Consider the following 12,517-nt stretch of genomic DNA (forward strand, 5'->3'; position numbering starts at 1 on the left):
CACACCCACAAATGCGGGCCACTCCCCTGATTTTGCCGATCTGGCTGCCCTCTCCCGAAAGGGGCAGCCAGAGTGTCGGCATCTATGGTGCAGTCTCGTGGTGTATCTTTGTCGCATTGTGTTTTTTTCGGGTAAAACAGACATCTGGCGCTAGCAGAGTGACACGGGACCTGGCGACTCACTCATGCAAGGCATCTCGCACAGCATGGCATATTGAGACTAGCTGTATGAGGACACATCTGTAGATCCAATACACTGCTCCTCTCCACCAGTCTTCTGCAAGTTATTAAATACATGTTCCAACACGTTTCGAGAAGTATTTGGTGATTTTAAATCTAAGCTACTGTAACTGCATTGTACAACAGAACAGCTGCACTAGAATCTAAACAGATGACCTACGTAGGTCTAACTCAGCTACAAAAAAAAAAAAAAGTTGTTTCACATGCGCTTATGCGGTCACTGTACTCCGATCACATGCAGGAACGGGACCCTAACCCTGCATGTGCTCTTTGATACATTTGAGCACTATTATTGCATATTGCAATGCGATCATGGGCGCTAATATCTTGCGCGGCTCTCTTGGCTGCAGCTCACACACCCCTAGTTTTTGTTTGCGCACCTTCAGAGCATGACCAATTTTTCCTAAAATCCAAAATTTTATGAAAAATGGTTGGGAAATGCTTTGGGACGCCGGTGGCACTCCTCCTAATGACTAATTAAGCAACTGGAAGTTTCCAATTAGCTTAATTAGTCAGTAATACTCACCTTCCGAAGTGCTGTCCTCTGCATGCAGCTTCAGGACCCGGTTTCCTGCAGCAGCGGTGAGTATGTCAGTGTGTGTGAGTGTTTGTGAGTGTTTATGAGTGAGTGTGTGTGTGTGTGACCCCCAGTGTGTGTGTGTCCCCAGTGTGAGTATGCCCCCCCGTAATGGACGCTGGGAGAACTACATCTCCCAGCAGCCCTTGTGCCTCCCTGCAGCCCCTGGAGCCTCCTAGCAGCCCCCGGGACTCCCAGCAGCCCCCTCCCCAGTGAGAAGATGGAGGGGAGGCCACCGGGAGCTGCAGAGACCAACGGAGACCGCCGGGCAGGCAAGTGTATTTTTTTAATTTAATTTTTTACGCGGCGCAGGGTTTTCAGCTCTGAAAACTCTGCAACCACTTTTCTTAAATTGGGTACCGCGGGTATTGGGAGCGCGCATACCCGCAGTAATCCAAAATTGGGTGCAAGGTTTTTTTCTCGCGAAACCTCGCACCCAATTGAATATGCCCCTTTATGTACACACCTATCAGTACCCACAGCCCAGTGGATTGGCTTATTGAAGGACAAATGAGGTACACGCTTACACTCTGTGGTACACACTGGTTTTGACTGGAGCTGGAGCTTAGCAGGGATGTCATACCAGAGCCGTACCTAGACTTTTTGGTCCCCTGTGCCAGAAAGAGCATTGCCCCCCCTCCCCTACATTGTTCAAAGGCACATATTGCACCCAAAAAAGGGCCATGGCCTCATGAGGAAGGGCCAGGGAAGAGATAGGGGAGGTCAGGAGATGCTGAAGATAAAAAAAGAGGAAGCTACAAGTAAGAATGATTATAAACAAGAAAATTGAAAGGCCCAAACAGCGCCCCCTGCCCTGCGGTGCCCTGTGCCATGGCACTGGTCGCACTACCCTAGCTACGGCCCTGTGTCATACAGCTCACCAGCCAGTGAGTGTATGCAGCTTGTGGGTAGTGCTAAAGGAAGCTAGAACAGCAGCAAATGCAGGTAAAGTGCAGGTCTCACCAGAACTAAGTGGAAGAAGTCTGCCTTCCACTGTGGCACTCTAACACAGTGACAAGATACTGCTGCGCACAGTACTAACCTTGGTGGCCATCTTTGAACAGGGAATGAAGCCTCCCTTGAGGAATAAAATGGAGTATGCGCTCTAGTGCATTCTGCTATCAATACTTTCTATTTGATGTCTAATTATTGAATACAGGTTTCACGCTTTATGGTGATTGGAGATAGCATCAGCTATCAATGTTTAAAATTACCAAATAAAACAAATACTGACATATTGTACTTTGTTTTTGACAGGATAAAATGTGTTCTCTGTACTCAGCGTGACCTGCTGGAATATGTGCAGCTCCTAACTGAGTAGGAAAGTGAGAACATTATATAGTGGCTGTATGAAATTTAACATTGATCTGTTCCACTGAAAGTTCATCAAGGATGAGTGTGGACTATTCAGGAGAAAAAGGAGATTGGAGACCAGTTCTTTCTACCAGCACAAAGCCAAGGCCCCAGAGCAGCGGTGATGACATAAACCACAGTCACAACAGTGGCTCTGACAGTAAAAGCCCAAATGACCAGTCTTATAGCAGTTTTAGCAGCTGCTCGCTCAGCGACAACCTGCCTTCAGGTGAAACGGAAGGTGGAAATATACATAAAACATCAGAATCCCCCATAGAGGATCTCACGGAGCAGAAACCTGCAAAAACGGAGATGAATAAGAACAAAGTCTGCAACACTGTATCAAAAGATGGTAAGAATGTGATTTTTTATTTATAATATTAGCAAATTATGTCAGCCTAAATGGAAATTGCACTGGTTCCAAATATAAATGGGTACCCTGCAACATCAGCAATGGTTCAAGTCAGAGCCGTAACTAGATTTTTTGGTGCCCTGTACCAGAGAGAGCATTGGCGCCCCCTAGCCCCATTTTTTAAATAGGGACATAAGATAGTGCACCAGAAAAAGGGCCATGGCCTCATGGGGAAGGGCCAGAGATAGGGGAGGCCAGGAGATGCTGGGGATAAAAAAAGAGGAATTGACAGGCCCAAACAGCGCCCCCTGCCCTGTGGTGCCCTGTGCCACGGCACTGGTCGCACTACCCTAGTTATGGCCCTGGTTCAAGTACATTGTATTATGGGTTCCTACAAGCCAACTCCACACACAACTTTATTATTAGCCAAAACCCCATCTTTGCCAGCACCCCAATAATTCTTCTCCTTGTACGTACATGATGATTTCCAGCTGTTCCCAATTGGCGACTGCTGTAGTAGAGGCCAGTGCTTTTGGGGTTCCTGTCATCGCTACAAATTATTTTTGGTGGCGTCAGTCGTTAACCTCTTCCCTGGCATGGACTCATTGGGCGGAATTCAATTCTTTTCAGCCCCTATCGCGCCCGACGGAGTTATTTTATTCTTGCTCCTGTCGGCACGATCAGCTGGCAGCGCTACATTTCAGCTCGCAGCCCCTGGGGGATGAGAGCTGAAATGTGCGAAAAGTGACATGTTTGGGCGCCCAAACATCACTTTTCGTGATCGCGCCCAGCACTTTGGTCGGGGCTAAACCTGACCTCTATGGGCGCGATCAGCACAAAAATCTTGAACAATTGCATAGCGGCCCGCGATCTCCTGTTACTTTAGACGGGAGATGCGGGCCGCGAAAACAATTGAATTCCGCCCATTGTGTGTTAACTGACATGGTGAAAAACGTTGAGACCTGTCAAACGCACAGGTGGCGGCTGCCAGAACATAATCTTCCAGCAGCCACCACTAGCAGAGGGACCTCCCGACCCCTCTGCCTCCCTGCACCCTCCCCCAGTGTCTGCCGTGCTGCCGGTCACTGCTGAAGTGTCAGCACGGCAGGAACCCCCACTGGTTGGCTAAGGGGTGTTAATTTACATTTCCCCAGCATATGCTCCTCTCTGCAGCCCCTGGGGAAATGTAAATTAATTCCACTTAGCCAACCAGTTTGTACCTGGTGGCTGCTCAGAGGGGAAATCAAAGTCGTGATGCTCGCGATGTCCCGAACATCAATTGTCCTTTGTATTGATGACTGATATAATAAAAATTTATGTTAATGTTATGCGTTTCAAAATATATATTTTTTAAATAAAATTGTTTTGGAATAGTTTTAAATAGACCTTCTCGACCTAATTCAATCATAAAAAAAATGTGAGCGGGTAAAAAAATTTTTAAAATTGCCAGTAAAGTGGTTCATTTAAATCTATGCCATTATGGTTGGTATCCAATAAATATCTCCAAGCAAAACTATTGTTATAACCATCTTGCTAATCATGTTTTGATGTAATTATTTTTCACAATTACTTATATATTAACAATAGAAGACAAAAGTGACTAAAAGAAAGGACTTTGCTAAAGGATATTAAACAGAGGGTCACAAAGCTGACACTTAAAATAATAAAGTGCATTTACATTCTTATGATCAGTCATACACATCTTCTACTCTATTTCACTAGCATAAGTGCCAGGTCAGGAGTAACAAGTGCATATAAGTACGCCCCATGATAAGGGTACAGAAAGTGCAGCGATAACCTAAGGAAATGGCTTGGCAATGCAAATGGGAAAGTAACTTTACCCTATTTGTACACAATATAATAACGTAATGAGGCTCTGGGTAATGGTATTAAAGGATGCTACAATCACATTTTTAATGTACACGTTATTGTAAACATATGTTGTTTTCCCCTATTAAATTGGAATATTCTGTAATGCCGCAATCCAAATGGAAATAAAAAAATAAGTAATGTGAAAACATGACGGCAATTTCCAATAACATAGCAATCACACTAATAAGTACTTAGTAGTAATAATCAGTGGGAGGAGTCAATACACACTAAGCCAATCAGAGGAGGCTAGCTAGTGCTGCTGATCATTATCCTCATCAAGCATCTCCTTATACCAGCTGTCCAGCACCTGCAAGATATACACCTCCTGACAGATCTTCATGCAGGTCTACTTCAGGTGCAATTACATGAATATACCACTTACTGTACTCAGCCTACGCTTTTTCCCCTGTCCCGATTCATAAGGAAATGTAAATGGTTCAACAAAATCTGTACACTGACACATGCCTCATTATTTGTGTCCAGATTAAAGGACCCCCGAAGCTCCCAAACTCAATTCCCAAATATGGACCACTAGTAGATATTATTATATCTCCATAAACTTTAAAAATAAACGTATACTAATAATAACGACACAGAGACAGATGTGACATTTAAACTGGTCACCCTTTTTATTAACTAGGAATTACTAAGTAACTCTACTATGGTGGCTACCGAAAGAAATAGCGGCCATCAGAGATCAATGACTACCAATCAGAATACTAGAAAAAACTTTCAGGGCCAATTGTCTACTCAGCAAGTCCATAGGTCACATGAGACTCTCCTATACCTTCAAACACCAGGTTTGCCAACCAAGGCTGCCGACCCCAGTAGGTACAGTCAGTCAAAAGGTATATCAAAGGGGAGTGACCTATTAATCAACTCTTTCACCCCACAAGAGGCATCAACTAGGAGTCAAGCCCGCCACCAACAAACCTCAAAAGGAGGCCTCGGCAATGGAAGAGTTCTCCTACAAGCTCCATGTGCCAGGGGAAGGGTCTCATAAGGACCAGGAGGTAGGTAGGCCCCCACGTCCAGAATAATAGGGCCTATAGCGTAGGGCACCCGGCATTTGCAGTCTGGTCCACACAATGAATTAGAGCTGCATGCGGCCAATTACACTGTGTCCCACTTCAACTTTTTGGTATGATGGATATTCATCTGGAGTTCCTACAGTTCAACTTACCACTGTGCAGCCTGGCTATGCCTCCGCCTCGTGCTGAGCATACAGTACCTTCTTCGTGCTGGTTATATTCCAAGTTGCCAGTTTGTGCAGGTGCATTTTAGTACTGTAGGAGAGGACAGTAGCCAGGGGCAGAACGTCATCCCCAGCGCTTGGATGCCAGACCCAGCGCTCCTCCATTTTACACTAACGCGTAGTTAGCAGTCCCGCTGATATGAGTGGAGACCGAGTGCAGGGGCGTCGGGGATTCAAAAGTGCAGCCTGTGTAAATGGCCATGTAAACAGAACAGGCGTTGGGTTAATTAAAGGCATGTCAATCATTTCCTAAATTCACATACAAACATGCGTTATTCTTACGCAGCGGATATTATTGTTCGCAAGTAAGCAGAGGCGTGGCACTGGTATCTAACACAGCGTGCGCAGCGCTCTTCAGGGGAAGGTGAAACCAGTTCCTTTTTTAAACGTAAGCTAATGTTTTTGTTAACAGGAAGTAAAGGATTTTGGTGGAGAAAGTCATTTCCTTGGAAGAGTTTATATTCCAAACCTCAGCAGCCACACGGTACAAAAACAGAACATGACATCACAGAGCGTGTATCCTCAGCGCAACTTCACAAAATGAGAACACTGTGGAATGAATTGCACAATGTCCAGCGCATGTTGGAGACAGTGAGTTCTGAAAACAAGTTTCTGACGCGTCTGCAGCACAGGCACATGAAGGCGCTGCGGGCATATGAATCCTCGGAGAGCAGTGTGCACCAACTTGTAACCAGACATAACAGCGAGGTCAGGGCGCTGAAAGAGATCCTAAAATCCTCACAGGAGCATGAACGGTATTTATCAAAGAAGCTTAAAGAGGCAGAAAGCGAATTACTGAAGACAAAGGATCTCTTACAGAAGTTGCAAAAACTGTCAGAAGACAAGAACCTAGCTGACAGGGAAGAGCTTACTAATAAGTTATCTGGACTTTTAATTAAGATGGAAGCTGATGAGAAGAAAATAAAGGTATGTTATTTTTTTTAATCTACATTTATTTAAAGCATTGCCACTTAAGTTAGTAAAACTATAGCTATTTGCTGTACTTCAATTTCTCAGCAATGGGGGGGGCTATGGGAAGGGCCTTGGGGGTAAATTTACAAATTTGCAAGTCACTGCTTTTTGGCCTGATTAAACAGGAAATTTAAAGCGACCGTGCCATTCAAAGCAAAACATGGCATGTTTTGCTTTGAAGTGTATTGCCATTTTTAAATTTCCCACTAAGAGCCATATTCAATTTCAGCCGAGCCGCGATATTTTTTCGCAGCCCGGACTTTTCGCCTACTTCTCCTGTTTTATAGGCGGTAAAGTATCACGCGCGTGCCCGCTTTACCCCGTATTCAATTTGAAAGTACGTGAAAACGGGATCCGGCGAAACTTGAACAGGCGGAAAGTACTGTCAGATTTGGGCCCGCATTCAAAAAGTCCGGATTCGCAATACTTTTTCGCCGATGACGTCATTTTTGCTTATTTTGCTTTTACCCCGTATTCAATTTGAAAGACTTTCCGCCTAGGGGGAAAGTCAATGCAATGTAATAGGCGAAAAAGTTTTGCCTATGAATAGCAGGCGGAAAAAAGTTCAGAATTGGGGTTTTGGGGTGCAATGTTGCGGGAACCCCCGTACAGCCTCCAGACAGTCCCCCAAAGGTAAACTGTCAGAAAAAAATTTAAAATCACTTAAGAACACCCCAAAAAATCACTTTCATTTTGGGGGCGAAAAAAAAGAAAAAGTTGGGGGACAAAGTTAAAAACTAGCGAACTTGACTCTGGGGGGGTCCCCAAGTATGCCCCAAGTGTTTTTTTCATTGCAGGTGCTTGCGGCAGGTGGATTTTTCATGATTTTTTTCAACTTCACTTTAGCAACTTTTAAATATGCTGACCCCCATTTTCAAGTACCGCTGGGAATAGTTATTTTCTGGAAAAAATACTCCTGAATACTATTCTGCATCAGGTATAGAAAAACGCTATTTAGCAGCTATTGAGCCCGTTTAAAAACACCAAATACCTTCAGCAAGCCAAATGGGGGTAACCATAGGGAACCCCCATGTCAGAGCATCTTTTGGGGTGTGTCAGGTTGATTTCCCCAATTCTGACATGACTTTCCGCCTGTTCAAGTTTCGCCGTGTCCCGTTTTCGCGTACTTTCAAATTGAATACGGGGTAAAGCGAGCACGCGCGCGATACTTTGACGCCTACAAAACAGGCGAAGTAGGCGAAAAGTCCAGGAGGCGGATTAGTATCGCGGCTCAGCTCAAATTGAATACGGCTCTTAAGGTGCCTACACACAAAGATTTTTTACACGATCTGCCCGATTCCGACGCATCGGAACGACAGATTGTGTAAATTATGTCCTAATCGTGAGTCTCCACTCACGATCACGATGCCGATGCGCGTCCTCGCTGGTCGTACATCACATCTTCAGATCTGCCGTGCTGTAGGGCAGATCTGACAATCTGGGACACGATGCACTGGAAAAAGAAGGATGCGCGATAGATCGTTTGTCACATTGGACACATTTTTACAACAAATCGTGTGCAGGAATGCCGGGGAGTCAAGTTCAATGGAAATCGTACACGATGTCGGATCGTGAGCACATCGCCAAGTGTGTAGGCACCTTTAGACACACAGAAAAGTGGTGGCTTCACTTAGTAAAGTAGCCTGGGGCACAGTCTTGAGTATTCAGCCTAAAGGCACACATCCACTAGACGACAGGCCAAAGACTTCACGATTATGACATTGTAATTGTGCAGTCGTTTGTCTTTCTGTGATGTGCATACACTGACCGAGCAGTCGTTCAGTGAAGGCACATCAATCATCTGCAAACATGCTGAACCTGACGATATCGTCAGATCGTATAACCTATTTGTACGACGATAGATGTCTGAACGACCAGCAGGAGCGCACATCGCTGGTCGTTTTAGACTTTTATTACACAATCTGCAAACGATTTTCAAACGATGTTCAAACGATTATCGAACAATTGAACTATAACAATATCGTTATCGTCCAATCGCTCAATTTAATCGTCTAGTGCAGGCCTGGCCAACCTGAGGCTCTCCAGCTGTTGTGAAACTACACATCCCAGGTTGGCCAGGCCTGGTCTAGTGGATATGTGCCTTTACTAGTACAAGTACTGTATAGTTTTAACAAAATACAAAGTGATCTTCTTAGTGCGTAATTATTATGGGGAGATACTGTAAGTCCTAGGTCTGACCTTCTCCCTAATTAAGAAGCTCCAGACGATGATAGCCATTATCGGGTATCGCCTGTGATAGCATTTGCTGGCTATAAGCAGCAATAGAAAATCGATTCTATCTTTGCGTAATGTTTAATAGACGTCTTAGAGGTTGATTCAATTCAACGCAATAATCGCAATATACCATTCTGGAACATTACATCATGGTCATCAACATTGCAAGTTTGGCCGCAACACCCCATAGATGTGAGCAGGAAAACTTGCTATGTACAACGTAACGTGAACAGCTCATAGGTGTGTAGCCAGGAATCACAGCCATGTGCCCCCCTACAGCGGTTTCCTGTATTTTCCAATGACATTAAGTAGATGTTCTTACTCGTTGTTGTAAGATATATAAGAGTAAGAAGCTGCGGTGTCTATTATTACTGGGTGAGGTCGGTGCTTACACTGGGCCTGGTTTTGAGTAGCATACAAATGTTATTGCAGACACATGTCTCGTGTGCCGGTGGCTACATAGTGTATGTAACTTACAGCATCTATAAACAATTCGGAGACGGACACATCTCAGGGCCTGATTCAAGGAGGGTTGGTAATATGGCAGCGGTCGCAGCTGCCCTCTCAGTAGTGGTTGCCGGAATATGCAAACGCTAATCTCAGCCTTCCCTTTGTGCAGGACAGTACGATGGGGTGTACGAGCGGTGAGATGCCCATTATCAGCCTCCCTGGTCTGTACAATTGCGATGGTGATTGTAAACATTCCAACATCAGCGCAACACGGTCGCACCATCAAAATTTGCGTTAGCCTAGGGTCTACTCTGCCTACTTTCCTCTAATCCAGCTAAGCATGGCTTCTAAAGTATTGGATCTGCGATTAGGAACACAGCAGCGCTCCCAGACACGCACGTGACGCTCCCATGAAACGGCCCCTTTTGCGATCACATTAGGTCACCTCCCAATCTCCACCCTGAATTGCTCAGGGATCGCAAACCCCTACTCAAGTGTTAGCAATGCCATATGCAGTTGCGAATCTTCCTGGAGACCAGGGCCGTCTCTTCCATTGGGCTTTTAGGGCAGTTGCCCAGGGGTCCAAAGCTTCAAGGGGCCCTCGAGCCCCCTGCAGTCGGTGCCTGTCAATAATTTTTTTTTTTAAAGCACTAGTCTGTTACCTTTGCCCCCCCCCCCCCCCGTGACGAGCGACCCCCCTGGTACGCAGCCACGGGCAGTCTGTGTCTCTGTGACACAGCTGCACCGCGTGTGTAGCGCTGACCGGACGGAGTTCGGTCAGCACTGCACAGTGTTTGTTTTAGCAGCTGATGAGAGTCAGACAAACTCTCATCGGCTGCTGCTCCCACTGCCGGAGCTGGGCATCCTCCGGCTCCCGCAGTGGGTAATGGGAGAGACGTCATGATGTCTCTCCCATAATGCAGAGTGGCCCGGCCCGGGAGGACGGACAGATTGAGCGGATGGCGGCGTCAAGGATTCAGGTAAGTGTTTATTGTTCATTTGTCTACTGGGGGGGTTGGACCACTACTGGGGGCACTACAAGGGGGGGACTACTACTGGGGACACTACAAGGGGGGGACTACTACTAGGGGCAAACAAGCAGGAGACTACTACTGGGGGCAATACAAGGGGGGGCTACTACTGGGGGCAATACATGGGGGAGACTACTACTGGGGGCAATACAAGGGGGGGACAACTACTAGGGGCAATACAAGGAGGGTACTCTACTAGGGGCACTACAAGGGGAGGGGACTACTACTAGGGGCACTGCATAGGGCGCGACTACCTCTGGGGGCACTTCATCGGGGGACCACTACTGGGGGCTCTATATAAAGGGCAATACTGGGGGTACTGCATAGGGGGGGACTACAACTGAGGCCACTGTTTAAAGGGCACTGCATAAGGGGTACAACTATTCTGGACACTGCATGGGGGTCTACTGCTGGGGGCACTATATAAGGGGCATTGCATAGGGGGTACCACTACTGGGGAAACTGCATTGGGGGGACTACTACTGGGGGCACTATATAAGGGGCTTACTACTGGGGGCACAATGGGTGGGTAGGGGCCCCAGTGCATTGCTTTGCCCAGGGCCCACACTGCTGTTAAGACAGCCCTGCTGGAGACTTGGCTTCACACGTGCGCAGTAAGGGTTTTCTAGACATTTCGCACATGCGCAGTAGCAAAACATCGCTCAACTGCATAAATATCGGCGCTGCGTCCATCTCTGAATCAGGCCCTCAGTCACTTTACAGTGACGGCTGTATGGTTACTGGGCGGCAACGTCAAGCGTCACGTGGGCATATAGACAGTTGTGACCTCCTCTGATTTGACGGTATGCAGAGTGCACGTCATTTTTAGTTGCATCTTGTGCCCCAAGCATGGGATAGCTGTAAGTGCCATGACTGGGGTTGACAGCTGCTCTAGCAGCCGGACGGCTGGCGGCGGTGCTGTGGCAAAGCTAGTCCAGAGCAATATGTAAGGGGATGTCTCAGTGGGTAATCAGGAATGCAAAAGTATCAGAATTTGGGCATCACTTATGGATCGTAGACGTTTCATTATGCTACAGGAGAATTAAAGATGAAAGAAAAATAAATCCAAAAAACGAAAATTTTGTTTTGTTGGAATCTCAAAATTGTACTTCCCACTCCTACTCGCATGTATCAAAATATAAAATGGCATTTATCATTAACTAGCTGAAGTACCCGGCGTTGCCCAGGTTTAAATCTTCAAGTTATTAAGTTTTATTATGTGATGTCGTCCAAATCCATCCAGTGGAAGCCGGGCCAGATTAAGGCCAGTGCAATTAAGTTGTGGGGGCCCCCTTCAAGCCACAAGTAGCCTACATAGCCATCCCCTCCTTTCCCTTGCCACATGGAGCCTACATAGACACCCCCTTCTCTTGGCCACACGTAGTCTACCGCCCCCCCACCTTCTCCATAGCCACCCGGAGCCAACCACCCATAGAGGCAGGCGCCAGAAACACATACAATGTACCTCAACAGGCAGAGGCAGCGGCTCACTCCTCTGCATTGATCCTCTCACTGTGCGTGTGACGTCATACGCAAATGCGTCATGACGGGTCACACACAAGGGGCACAGAATGTGAGAGGATGTGGGCGTGCGCTGCCCTGGAGCTGGCATCACTGACAGCTTGCCGGGATTCAGCCAGCCCAGCGATTGGACATTTTCGGCAGAGCTCAGGTTCCACTGGAAATGCTCTCTCAATGCACCTGTCAGCAGGTCCCCTGGAAGGGCCTGCCACAGTCTGCCACCGTGGGCCAGGGGGCGTAGTAGTGGGCGGGCGGTAGATGCTGCCTGGGCCGCAAAATATGTATATTTGAGCCCTCGATGTCGGGCCGCATGAAATTAACATTCGGGCCGCATGCGGCCCGTGAGTTTGACATGGCTGATCTAGTGGAAGGTTCAGAACAGGCTCCCTGGGTCAAAGTTCTGCCCAGCGTACACCAACGGGAGGTCCGACCGGGACCCTAACCCCCCTAAAAACTGTCCAGGATCCAACTGGACCACCTTGCCTTGGTTTCATCCCAATCGGTGCAGGGGTGTCTGAATGCATAACCAGACAGACAACACACAAACAAATAGACCAATGAATTTTATATATAAGATTAAACATGATCACCAATGACTACATTTGAAAATATCAATAGTACAATGAAGATTCATGACCTTGCTATCTATACTCTCCAAAC

General features: G+C 46.8%; 1 protein-coding gene across 1 annotated transcript in view; it reads left to right on the forward strand.

The window, feature by feature from the left end:
• Window positions 1–2,208: 2,208 nt before the first annotated feature.
• The window catches only part of LCA5L (lebercilin LCA5 like), a 126,508-nt gene continuing 116,199 nt past the window's right edge, over window positions 2,209–12,517 (forward strand). Inside the window, exons 1-2 of the mRNA XM_088443135.1 lie at window positions 2,209–2,521; window positions 6,061–6,575. Of these exons, the coding sequence (XP_088299261.1) occupies window positions 2,209–2,521; window positions 6,061–6,575 (828 nt within the window). The remainder of the gene's footprint in view (window positions 2,522–6,060; window positions 6,576–12,517) is intronic.

This window comes from Taudactylus pleione, unplaced genomic scaffold (assembly GCF_031769625.1).
Source record: "Taudactylus pleione unplaced genomic scaffold, aTauple2 ptg000327l, whole genome shotgun sequence".
Classification (NCBI taxonomy): domain Eukaryota; kingdom Metazoa; phylum Chordata; class Amphibia; order Anura; family Myobatrachidae; genus Taudactylus; species Taudactylus pleione.